This window comes from Tinamus guttatus, unplaced genomic scaffold (assembly GCF_059628265.1).
Source record: "Tinamus guttatus ecotype Peru unplaced genomic scaffold, ASM5962826v1 Tinamus_guttatus_pri_ptg000123l, whole genome shotgun sequence".
Lineage (NCBI taxonomy): Eukaryota > Metazoa > Chordata > Aves > Tinamiformes > Tinamidae > Tinamus > Tinamus guttatus.
The window spans coordinates 1,962,027-1,974,717 of NW_028288657.1; the positions used below are offsets into that span (position 1 = coordinate 1,962,027).

General features: G+C 54.2%; 1 protein-coding gene across 1 annotated transcript; it reads right to left on the reverse strand.

Annotated features, from left to right (window-relative positions):
- Positions 1-1,856: 1,856 nt before the first annotated feature.
- DDHD2 (DDHD domain containing 2) lies at positions 1,857-10,266 on the reverse strand. Its single transcript, XM_088521464.1, has 16 exons — positions 10,065-10,266; positions 8,821-9,011; positions 8,044-8,133; positions 7,555-7,675; positions 6,763-6,852; positions 6,008-6,143; positions 4,850-5,058; positions 4,670-4,740; positions 4,441-4,560; positions 4,160-4,255; positions 3,613-3,729; positions 3,367-3,522; positions 3,009-3,111; positions 2,773-2,925; positions 2,209-2,371; positions 1,857-1,964 (listed from the first exon to the last, which is right to left on the reverse strand). The coding sequence occupies exons 1-16, from the start codon at positions 10,264-10,266 to the stop codon at positions 1,874-1,876; spliced, it is 2,109 nt and encodes a 702-aa protein (XP_088377590.1). The 3' UTR covers positions 1,857-1,873.
- Positions 10,267-12,691: the final 2,425 nt, after the last annotated feature.

Sequence of the window (12,691 nt, forward strand, 5' to 3'; positions counted from 1 at the left end):
GGATTGCAAACAAGAGCTTTTAAATAGTGCAAATAATGAAGTACAACAGAGGACAAACAAACCGAAGCGGGGGGTGGAAAAAAAGGCTTGTTAACCCACACAGGGCAAAAGTCAGTAGGAAGGAAAGTGGTTTGGCTGTTTCCAGCCACGTCAGAGCAATGACCTTGCACCTCACTGAAACATCTGTGCGGAGGCTGAGGCTTCAGCCTGGCCCGTGAGTCATCCTGGATGGTTTTGGTCACCAGGGACAGATCATCTGAGGCTCTGTCCCCACTCAGAGCAGAGCTAACGCACGTCACGGAGCCACAGACCTAACTGTGCAAAACTCTTTGCATTTCCTCAGTGGAGTCATTAGGACATAGTGTCCAAGCCCTATGACCTGGCTCTGATTTTGCTAGCTGCATTTCATATATTTAACAACAGAAACAACAACTGGAGTAGTGCCAGAGCCCGGCTGGCACGATGTGAGAGCCCCACGGCAGGGGAACGGGAGCTTTGCTCCAAGCTCCTGGCAGGGCTTGGACCCTGCTGGGGAGCAGCTGCTTCCCCCTAAGTCAGGTACAGTTTTCATCTCGAGGTATCTTTCCTAGCATTAGCTTCCCATAGCCGTAGGGGTTGAGACTTGTGGCCTTCCTATGTGGTCATGAAGAAGGAAGCAGATGTTCCCTGTGGCACGGAGCAGCCCAAGGGTCTAGTTGCTGAGCTCGTACTCACGCTCTGCAGCAGCCAGCAAAGCCTAGTTCAAGTATTCACAAAGACGCCTCTCGTGAGTGGTTTGTATGGGGCAGTCTTTCTTGGAGCACCTTCTTCACCGTGCAAAGACCACAGTAGCCTCTCTGCAACAGGAGGGAGAGGGACAGCATCCCCTCCTGCTCCTGATGGAGAGCAGCAGGCCCCTTTGCTCAGCAAGGCTGCTACAGCTCTCTCAAAACTGTGTGTTTAAGGCTTTTTTTTTTTCTCAAAGGCTGCAAGCTACAAGCTGGGAGCAGATTTCAGGCCCCTGTACGCTGGTTCCTAGCCTAGACATCTAGTCTGTGTTCATACCACTGTGATAACTTACAAGGTGGTCACACGAGTTGTAGGGTAGAGGGTTAAGAGTACGTGTTGCCACAGGGAGTCACAGCGCAAGTACTGTGTGTGTGCTTGACAAAGGGTTTTTCCTATGATTTTTCTACCCAAAATGGAAGAAAATCACCCTTGGCTCCAGGTAGCAGCAGGTACTTGGGAAGCAGCATGCAGGACACAGCAGCAGAGGAGAGAGGAAGGCAGAGAAGAAATCTGGACTTTCCTGGTGAGTACTGAGGTGGTTTGGAGCTAAGAAAGCAAAAGAAGAGTGTAAGAATAGCCATGCTGGAGCAGAACAAAACCCAGCACTGGCCCAGCAATTACCAGCATTGGACTTAGAGCACAAGAAACGGTAAAAATGAATGTTTCCCCTAGTGTACCCTCTCCCAACAATCTGCAATGTAAGGTGAAAACACGCTGTAATAAGAGCAGGGTTCACGTTGTGGTTCCTTATCTGTGTATAAAATATGTTTAGTCCAGGGGCTTAAAGTGCAGGCTTTACAGGTGGTCATTTCCATGCTGATTGCAAATGATGATAACCACGAGCAATTGCTCTTGGCCTTATCTTCAGCAGAAGTCTATGGGCTGTCCTTGTGCCCGAGAACGCTCATGTGCAAGAAGAAAGAGGCCAGACTTGCTGACAGGCCAGAAAAGAACATCCTGAACTAACTCCTGCCTTTGGCACGGGCCATAAATACGAACCATTTTTCCCTTACATGGGCCACTGCCTTCTAAGGTCTTAAGAAAATTCAGAAGAAAGGTGTAGACAAGGTGACTTACATCAAATTGCCAGGAGAGCACAGCTGGGTCATTGGCTTCCTGGCAAAGGCTGGTCCAGCGTGATGCCCTGCGTCTGGTAGATCTCTTTAAGAACCAACAAAACGGTGTCTTCTGACTCCCTAGGGGAGGAAAAAACATGGGAATCAGAGCAGGACACTTCTCCCCCTTCCTTCAGGGCATCCGTGGTGCTTATGGGCTCAAGAAGGAAGCTCCTTGGTGTCCTCCCCCTGGCCCTACCCACCCACTTGCATTACATAGCTCGCTTACTCAATTAAGGCTTTTTACTATATTAACTTTAAAGCTGATGACGTTCTGGCTACGTCAGACATCAGCTTGAAGGCCAGCAGCTGCAGAGAAGCTCACCAGTAGCAGAGGTGGCCTTGTAGTGCAAATAGATATTCGTTAAAGCTCTCTATGGGCTTCTCCTGCAGCACGTAGTCGATGCGGTGGCCGCCGTTCAGCATGCCCACGTTGATGGGGGAGGCCTCTTCCTTCGCCGCCTCGGGCGTCTCTTCTGGCTTCGTTTCTACAGGAACAAAGCAGAGGAAAAGTCGGGGTTCAACCACAACTGCTGCTGCTGTTTCTGCTGTGAAAACGTGCGAGAATAACCAAATACGCGGAGCTGCCCTCCCCTTCTCCCAAGGGACACCCAGAAAGGAAGGTGGAGCGGTTCTCCCTGGGGAATCTGCTTGCAGGTGGGGGATTGGGTTGGCGCTTGGTCCCTTCCTCCCTGCCTTGGCTCTCGGAGAAGAGCGTTGCAAGGGAAAGGCCAGGGCCTGGGCTGCCTTCCAAGGCGGCGGTGCGTGCCACGAGTCCCAGGAGGCCCTTCCCGACCAGACGCCTTGCCCTCCGGAAGCAGGGAGCGCCGAGGGAGGCCGGGAAGGGCCTGCGGACCCGACGCCGCGTCCCCGGCTCGCGAGCACGGACCCGTCTGCTTCTCCGCGCTCGTCTCCGCGTCCACGTCGGCGGCCTCCACGGCCGGCAGCGGCGCGCGGGTGAAGGACTGCCAGGCCACGCGCAGGGAGCCCAGCAGGTTGTTCTTGAGGTCCACGCTCATGCGCGTCAGCCCTTCCTTCAGCTCTGAAACGCAGGAGGCCTCGGCGTCAGCCCAGGGCAGCGGCACGCGCAGGACACCGGTGCCCGGGGAAGGCTCCTTTCCTCACCTAGGTGCATTCGCTTCCTGCCCTTGTGGTGCGGAAGCAACATGGGCTCAAACTCCACATCTGGGACAATCATGGGCTCAATCCTGTAGGCCACGGGGTCAAACTGTACGGAGATGAGCAGGGAGATGTGAATCACAGAAGGGCTGAGGCTGGAAGGAACCTCTGGGTGATCATCAGCTCCAAATTCCCTGCCAGAGCAGGTTGCCTAGAACCACTTCCAGGCAGGTTCTGGACATCCCCAAGGATGGAGACTCCACAACTTCTCTGGGCAACTTGTCCCAGCATTCAACCACCCCCCCGGTAAGAGCTTCTCCCTTATGCTCAGGTTTAATGTAGGAAGGCTCTAGCTTATACATACGGGGTGGAAGATGTTGAAGAAGCCTTTGCAGGTGGGCAGGCTGTAGTTGGGGTTGATCCGCTTCACTCCCCGCACGGTGAGAAACATCCCGATGGGGGACCCGAAGGCAAAGAAGATGGTCGGCTTGTAGAGCAGCTGAGGATAGTTTGCCGAGACCTGGCAGAGAGGGAGGGTTGGATTTGTGACACGAGAGGATCTCCGTGCCCGTTGCTGCAGGTGGAGCGTTGCGACGAGCGCAGCAGTTACCTGCCCTAAGGCAACATCCCGGTACTGGCAGTTCCTTCCGTCGCTTGCGCTGGATCCGGGCTCCGCTCTGCTCTCCGCACCGTGCCCAGCAGCCGTCGCCTTCTGCTCGCTGACATCCTGCAACCACAGGGAGAGCAGAGCGCGCAGCTCCTGCAGGACCTGCAGCCCTTCCCACCCAAACCGGTGAGAGGAAAAGGGATTCCGCACGGCAGCAAACTGCCTGGGATCCCTTATGCTCCAGCACCAAGCTGGGAGGTGGCACCAGCTTTGATAGAACTGCTCTTCAAAGCAAGAAACACCTTTCAGGCCCTGGTATATTATTTAATGCAACACATGAAAGCAGCTGCAGATGGAAACAGCAGCTCTGCTGCCACAACCCAAGAGAAGTCCAAGCAAGGACAGGCAGGAATGAGGAGTTTAGGGTGCTCAGGGATGGGGCCTTGCATCTTGTTTTGCACCAAACTGGCCATAAATGATGAAAATGGACTCTTATCCAGGAGTAAGGGAATGTGATCGGGAATGAGCGTAAGTCGGGCAGAAGACAAACCTGCGTCTCCCTTTTGGAGCTGATGTAATGAAGGATCTTCATCCTTGGTCCCAAAGGAATTCCCATTTCTTTGAGATTTTTCTCCGTACACAAGAACTAGAGAATAAGCAACCCAGATATCACTACTGGAGCAGAGAGATGTGTGCAGGTAGATAACTCTGCTCCTTCTGCACTCCTGGGGGACAATTCATGGGAAGGTGACCCAGTACCAGGGGCACATGCTGGGAGAGAATTAAAACAAAGAGGAAACATCAGAGATGGCAAAAGGGAGAGCTCCTTACCAGCGCCTGCCGGTCCATTTTCTCCTTCTCAAAAACATCGCTGTACTCAGACAGCTCTAACGTCTTCAGAATTTCCTTAACTTGCTCAGCCCCTCTGGTGCTTGAGGTGGTCCTGGAACCCTTTGAGTACAACAACCACGTGTCAAGTTTTGGGCTAATTAATTCATTTGCTCCTAGGCTATTTTATTTGCTTTGCAGAGCCACAGCAGCCCCAGGACGCAGGGCCTACCTCGGTGCCGCGCTCGTCATCCTCAGGGGCAACTTTCTGGTTAGTGAGGAGGTCAAACAAGATGAGGGACCCTAGAAAGGCGGTGCATGGAAAATACAACCCAAGCCATCTCCTTTCTAGCCTGGAAATGGGGATACTGCCCTCACATCCACACTCAGTGTCCGAGGGAAGTGTCCTTACCTAAACTGTGACCTGCAATGGAAACGCCTCCTTTGAAGCCGGGGTTCCTGCGCAGGAAGAGCTGGTAGAGGCGGTTCATTTCGGAGGCCACCGTGTCCACGATGGTCTGGCAATAGGTGGAGCTGTTGTAGAAGAAGACGTCCAGGATGGTGTCGTTTATGAAGTGCCGCAGGCGGTTGATGCTGGGCAAAGTGATTCGCTCCAGGTCACTGCGTGGAGAAACCGGAGGAAACTGCGGTGAGGAGGCAGCTCTTGGGGTGGCGCCAAGGCAAAACTTGGGCCTGGAGTCCATGGAAGGACGGCCAGCGTCTGCGGGAGACGGGAGGTCCTAAGGCAGATTCTCAGCTCCCCTTGCCGGGGTCTGCACGCAGTGCTCAAGCACACACCGGGGCAATCCAGCTTGCAGAGATCTCTAGGACCATCTGGCTCTGGCTCTAGCAACATCTGGATCTCTAGTACCATCTAGCAACGTCCTGCAGAGATCCCTAGTAACATCTGGCTCTAGTACCATCTGGATCTCTAGTACCATCTAGCAACGTCCTGCAGGGATCTCTTATACCATCTAGCAACGTCCTGAAGAGATCCCTAGTAACATCTGGCTCTAGCAAGATCCGTTCTCTAGTACCATCTAGTAATGTCTTGCAGAGATCTCTAGTACCATCTGGCTCTAGTAACATCTGGATCTCTAGTAGCATCTAGTACCATATTGCTGAGATCTCTAGTACCATCTGGCTCTAGTAACATCTGGATCTCTAGTACCATCTAGTAGCATCTGGCTCTAGTAACATCTGGATCTCTAGTAGCATCTAGTACCATATTGCTGAGATCTCTAGTACCATCCGGCTCTAGCAACATCTGGATCTCTAGTACCATCTAGTAGCATCTGGCTCTAGTAACATCTGGATCTCTAGTAGCATCTAGTACCATATTGCTGAGATCTCTAGTACCATCCGGCTCTAGCAACATCTGGATCTCTAGTACCATCTAGCACCATGTGGCTCTAGTAACATCTGGATCTCTAGTACCATCTAGCAACATCTGGCTCTAGTAGCATCTGGATCTCTAGAACCATCTAGCAACGTCTTGCAGAGATCTCTGGTACCATCCAGGAGCATCGCGCCGCAGCGAGGGCCGGGCCCGGCTCCCCGGGACACTCACACGTCCACGCCAGTGGAGTGCAGCGAGCTGTGCCAGTTCACGGGCAGGAACTCGACCCGGCCGATCTGTTGTTGCTCCTGCGCCTTCTTGAAATGCGCTTGCAGCATGTTCAAGGAAACGTTCCTGAAGTCGTTCACTGCAAGAGATCACGCTCTCTTATCGAGATGAACCATGGCCAAGGCCATGGGGCAAGCCTACTGCATCAACAACGCTTAATAAGACAAAAGAAAAGATCATAACCAAGGGAAATCCCACCAGGGTCTTTAATCTGCTGCTGCTGCTACCCTAAGACCTTCAGTCTTTAACGACAAGATCAGGGGAGGCCCCATGTCCTTCCCCAGGTAAGGATTTTGCTGTTTGATCTGTAGCAAGACTCCTGCCATGCGTGCAAGGCTTTAACACAGCAGCCCGGATAACAAAGGTACTTGGAGGAGTTAACAATAAATCTGTTGTGATGATGCACACATTCAGAAGGGAATCTGAAGGGAGGAGGTAGACTTGAAATTACTTAATTTTGAAGAGGCAGAGAGGCTGATTCCCTTGATTTTAAACGCTCAATAGCATTGCAAATAGCTTCATTAAATGAGCGTATAGGAGAACAGACTGTGGTATAAAGCAGAGGTATATTTTATAGGAAATAAAGACAGTTTGCAGTGAGAAAGCTCCCCTCCGTGTTTCCTGCAGAGCTCATGGTGGGCAATATCAGTGTCTCTGTCTCCTGCAGAACCGTACGGCAGCCCTTGCTCCACACCTACCGCACTGCACGATGCTCCGGAAGCGAATGTCACACGCTGGACCGATGCCGTGAACGACGAAAACCAGGTGATCGATCTGCAGAGGCTCTCCTAAGAACAGAAGGAGGGTTGAAAGCGCAGGCCCTGCAGGAGACCGTCACCTGAGTGGTAAACTGATCCGCTGAAACCAAATACTCGGCAGGAGAACAGAGCCTCCCATCCTCACCTTAAGTCCAGGAGAAGAAAAACTCGAGTGAGCACCTGGGTTTTGTGTTTTAAGAGTAGCGGGAATTCTCCTGTTTCTGCTAAATTCGGTAAGAACGTCTCCCCCTGCCCCTTCCCACCCCCGTGACACATTCAAATCAACAGGAAGGCGAGATGGCTCAAAGAGCCTCACCAATTTTGTCTCCCATCAGCACTGCAGCAAAGCCAGAGCAAAAGTGAATGTTCCCCAGGGTGGCCCAGGGTCACAGTCACCTCTGCCACATAAAAGGGGAAAGCACCGACCAGGAGGACTCGTTCCAAGGACACAGCCATCCCTGGTGAGTCACAGTGCATAGTTAAGGGCTTAGCACTCGGGAGGCCTGGCAGAAGCCACCGCTCTGCAGCAGACACCCAGTTGAGTTGCATTTTGCTCCTTCCTCTCCCACACACCTTCATTTGCTCCACTTCAAGGCACACTGATAATGACGGGCTTTGACGGGAGCAAACAAGCCTGTCCCCACCGGGCAGGTCACAACTGGTGACAAGGGACAGAGCCAACCCCCAGGAGACACTTTGCATGGGTCTAAGAGAGGGGCAACGCGGACTCACCATTGGGGATCTCGGCCGCGATGTTTTCTACTCCTCTCTTCACAGTTCGAGGTCGACCTTGTTCCATAGGGGCTGAACCCCAGTCGTCGGAGGTAGCAACCGGATGGTAGTGCACCATGAGCTGGTAAACAAGAGCCACAAAGTGGTCATTAAGTGTCATTACGTGGTTCAGCAGGAGCAAAACTGGCTCCAAGCGCTGGGGCCGTGAGACGTCGCGATGACGCCGAGCCTGTTGCGCAAGGGTAGCTAGTGACAGGCCCCCGAGGAGAAACGGGCTTGTGCTCTGCAGGTATTATCTGCCCTCAAGTGGGCAGGGAAGAAATGCTGCTTTGGCAAAATACATTTGTAGGCTGACATGGTTAGAGAACATAAAACCAGAGTGAAGACCGGCCCCCAAGGGAACGAAAGGGGAGGCAAAGCAGTAGCTTTGTGCCCATCTCCGAGGGACGTCTTAGCCCATCAACAGAGAGATCAACACGTTTGCCTCACCTTTGGGTTGTGCAAAATAATGATTTCCCTGCTAGGGGATTCCAGTTTCTTCTTCCACTCATCCAGGGTCACAGCAACCATATAAGCTTCCTAGGGAGAAGGACATCCGTTGTAATTCAGCGGAAGGTATTTCCCTGAATATTCAACTACTTAAGAGATTTCCCACCCATCTTAACTATCTCTTATCAATACGCTTTGTGAAAGAGGCATAGAAATCAGTCGGGTGAAGCTGGAGAAACAACAGAGTCACCCAAGTAATATTATAATATATATTATAATAGCAGCAATTCAGAACTGCATTTTTTGTGTGTTTTCCTTAAGAAAAGGCTCTAATCACTGACAGCAGAGACTGCTCATGGTCACAGCCATCAATAGCGCTTAGCACGTCCCCGTGATGGTGAGTACCTGCTCCTGCACACAGAAGTCCCTTGCCTTTAGTTCAACTATTAGCGTGGTGAGGACGATTCCCAAAGGGACAGTTAGACTGCAGCCGTCGCAGGAGATAAAGTCAAAAAAAAACCATCAAAGATGCTAAAGGGAGACTGCAAGCAAGGCTCAACAGATACAGAAAGACCCAGGAAAGTGGCAGAACAAGGGTAGGAGCAAAGGGAGGCTGCTTAGCTCCAGCAGCAGCGTTTAGGGTTGTACTAATCACGCCAAAGCCTCTTTCGAGTTCATGTCCTCGGGAGTCCCATATGGGGTTTGGGACATCTCAGCTAGTGTCGGAGCCCAAATGTTTCTTGGCGAGATGGAAGCTCCCAGGAAAGGGGCCTTTACCTCCAACTGCTCGCTGAAGGTCTCCGAGTAGGGAATGTACTTGTTGTCCTTGTCTCCCTTGTAAAACCAGGTGCAGCGGCGCACTTCGGATACCTCCTCCTCCCAGTACACGGCCACGCGCTGCCTCTTCTGCAGGTGCACGTCGTACCTGCCCCCCGAGGTTGCCACGACCACGTCGGCCTTGTCTTTTCCTGCAGGAACCAAGGGCTGAGTTTAATCGTGAGAGGACGACGCCACCGCAGAGCTTTTTGCTACCCCGAATCAGAGCACCTTCTCCAGAGAGAACACCAACAAACACGCAAGTGACAGCGGCAAACGCGGCGTTTCCATGGACATTGCATTGAGGGCATCCCGGTGAGACGTGCCTGTGCCAAGCTTCTTCCAGAGGCAGAAGGTAAGAGCAAGGCCATAAGCTACAAACAGTCGTCTTCCCTTCTAGCTCCAGGCAGGGGCCAACCTGTCTCTGCCTGCCTACGCCTGGGTGGGAAAACATGGATTTGTGGCCTTGGGAAGTGCATTGCTTTAGCTCTCGGGATATCAGGAGAGATCTTGGGATCTCTAAGCCATTCCCTCGAAATCAGAGGACTCTGTGCATTTAGTTCTGCCCTCTCCTGGGTCCTCTGGCACAGCCTTTAAAGCTGAGAAGAGCATGAAGCGCCTTAGCAGAACCAGGGCTTTAAGCACATTCCTCAGCCTCCTCGTGGCAGAAAGTCCCCTCTGCTCTTCCCTCAGTTGCCATCCTGCTCTCCCATTTGCATGAGTGCTTTGCAAATAAGTAGGTTTCTATAGAAATTAAAGGCTACTCAAATGAACGAGGTCTCATCATATAACACATCTAAAGAACTTAGCTTTTCACATGGCTCAAGATCTAAAGGCAGGTGCATTGCCAGGAAAGTCCAAATTTAAAAATGCAGGGACAAAACTTCCCATCTCGTGCAGCAACCATGGATATATTTGAAGAATTCCTACTTGAATACTCGGTTAGAGCATCGTGGCCTCACTTGCTCAGACAACACACTCCAAATTTCCTACCAGTCTCCTGGGCAGGCCCTGACGGTGTTTGTAAGATCAAGGACTAGGTAATTAAAATGAAGGGCTATTTAAAAGCAGAAATTATAGGAGCTGAAGCCAAGCAGCGCTGCAAAATCCTCCAGGCCAACCTGGTGATTCCAAACGGGAACGCCCGGAGTTTTCCCTGGGCTTTCCGATGGGGCAGCACCCAACGTGGGGTCTTTTTATCCTACCTGAGACGTGAGCCTCCTCCAGCCTCTCCGAATCCTGGGTGCTGAACGGGATCCAGCGCTCCCGGGAGTCCGTGACCTTGCAGTAGAACCAGTGGGGAACAACAGCCTCGTACTTGTTGGCAGCATCCGGCTCCGGAGCCTCGGAGGACGCGGCGGCGGGAGGCCCCGAGGGCTGCGCCTGTTGCTGCTCCGGAGCCGACATGCTGTTCCTGCAAAACGGGTGGCACGAGGACCTCAGTTCCCAGGGACCCTCCGACGCGCTTATTCCACACCAACACCTCCTCCAGCATCTCCCGTATTTATTTTGGGAGCGACCGGGCTGGACACCTCGCTGCCACCAACGGGGACGAGCCGCGTCCGCGGAAACTCACTTGTCGGAGGTGAGGATACGGCTGCGGATCCCGGATGGCGCCGGTGTCGGTGCCGAGGCGGAACCGCGGTGCAGCAGGGATGGAGGGAGGGATGCAGGGAAGCTGCGGAGAACGGGGGGATGCACCATGAGCGGCCGCCAAAGCGGGACTGGGACGCGCATCCCGGGGCACCCGGGGCCAGGCCGAACCGGGCCAGGCCAGGGCCGCCCTGCACACCCGGCCCTGCAGCTCCGCCACGGTAGACAGATAAGCAAAAATACACATATATATGTGTTTACATGTATACACGCACACCCTACGTAGACATGTAAGATTATACAGACACACGAGCGTATATAACATACAGAATGACACAGAGACCCGCGCGCATCTCTAGGCGCCCCCCGGGCCCCGCGCGCCCCCGTTACCGGCCCCGCGGCGGCTCCCGGCCCCGGCTCCGGCCCCGGCTCCGAGGCCGCCCAGGCCGGGAGGAGGCTCCGCCCGGGCCGGCTCCGCCTCCGGCCCCGGCTCCGCCTCGGCGCAGGCGGACGGGTCCCCGCGGAGCCGTCGCCCCCCGCGTGTCCCTGTTTTTTTTCTTTTTTCCCAGGCTCTGACATTCCCGCCCTCTTCCCGCAGCAAATCCCGCACCCCCGCGCTCGCCTTCCCCGCCGCGAGGGCTCGGCGCTGGCTGGATGCGACTGAACATCCAGAAGCGCCCCAAGCCCCCTCTTTCCCCCCATAAAGCACCAAAGCCCCCAGTTTTCCCCCTATAAAGCACCAAAATCCCCAGTTTCCTCCCTAAAAACATCAGCTCCGCCCTTTTTCCCCCCCATAAAACACACGCGACCTCCGTGGACCCCCTCTCTGCTAACAACCCACCTCTTGGCTCCGTTTGTCCCGATCGTCCTTGCAGGTCCCGGGAGACGCCGGCGAGCCGAGCGCGCCCGCGGCACCGGGATTCCTGCGGGAGCAGGGGACGCTTAATCCCCCCCGCTCCGGCCGCGCTCGCCGGAAAACGTCAAACCCGCCGCCATCTGTGCCCGGGAGCGCGGCCGCGTAATCCGCAATCTTTGCTCATGGAAACGGTAACCGCCCGCTGCAGCCCCCTGTTTAATTCCCTGTGCTTTTAAAGAAGGGTTTACATAACCTGAGCCTTTCCCACGTGCCGCGAGGGAAACTCCGGAAGAGGAAATCCGCTAAGGGAAAACGGCACCTCGATGGCTTCGGCACCAAAACATCGGAAAAGCAAAGAGCTGCCCTCCTGCCTCGCCAATTTGGGCTCGTGTGCCGGGCACGTACTTACCCCTGGCTAAAGATCCCGCTCCTGCCGCGTCCCTGCAGCAGGAAACCTTTGCACCGGTGCACGGAGCCCCGGTGTTTCTACAGCAGCCGCGTGCACGGGTTTTTCCTCCCTCCTAGCTGACTGCATTGCAGGGTTATTTAGCCTGTAAAATAACCAGGATTGCTCCCCAACCCTCTCTGTGCGGGTAAAAGCGACAACCTTTTCCCTGGCAGCTACAAATGAGCGCGAGCGGAAGCGGCGCGCGCTAAGCAGAGCTGTTTTGTCCAGTTCTTGCCCCATTCGGCCAAGCAGGTGGGTACCTTGCTATTAGGAGCAATATGAGGATGCTTATGTGATTTATAGGAATTAAAACCGCATTTATCGGGTAAAAAGGGAGCCTTTCTAGCTGGGCACGGCGAAGCGCCGTGTCCTGGTTGTTGCTGCCGGTCCCGCTCCCAAAAGCCGCGAGACCCGAGGGTTTCCCCGGGACGGCCCCGCAGAGCCGCTGCCGACCTTTGCCCAGAGCAGCTGCCCTCGTTCCAGCCAGGCCCGTGGTAAAATCAGCCCACACAGACCAAATAAACCCAGCCTGACCCCCGAGAGCGGCTTTGGGCTCTTATGAAATCGCAGCCAAAGGCAAACGAGTCCCAGAGCTGCCGGGACAGGGATGCAGGGATGAGGGGGGCCGGTTTTCCCGGCCGAGCGCTCCTCCTGCTGGGAAATCCTTATCCCTCCCACCTACAGCCCCTTACCTGAGGCAAGAGCCCTCCAGCAGGGGTAAAATATTAAAAACTGTCACCTCCCCGATAAAATGAAGGGCGTAGGGACCCCGCAGCGCTGCTCTCCGCTCCAGGGGTTGAAGAGGCAGCGCCAGCAGTGTGAAAATCGTCCTCCCCGGGGTTATTTTTCACAAAGAACAGCTTTTGCTGCTGACACTGCTGTCTTTATCAGAGAAATAAAGGGGACATTCAGTGGGGCTGAGCCAGTGTTTTCTG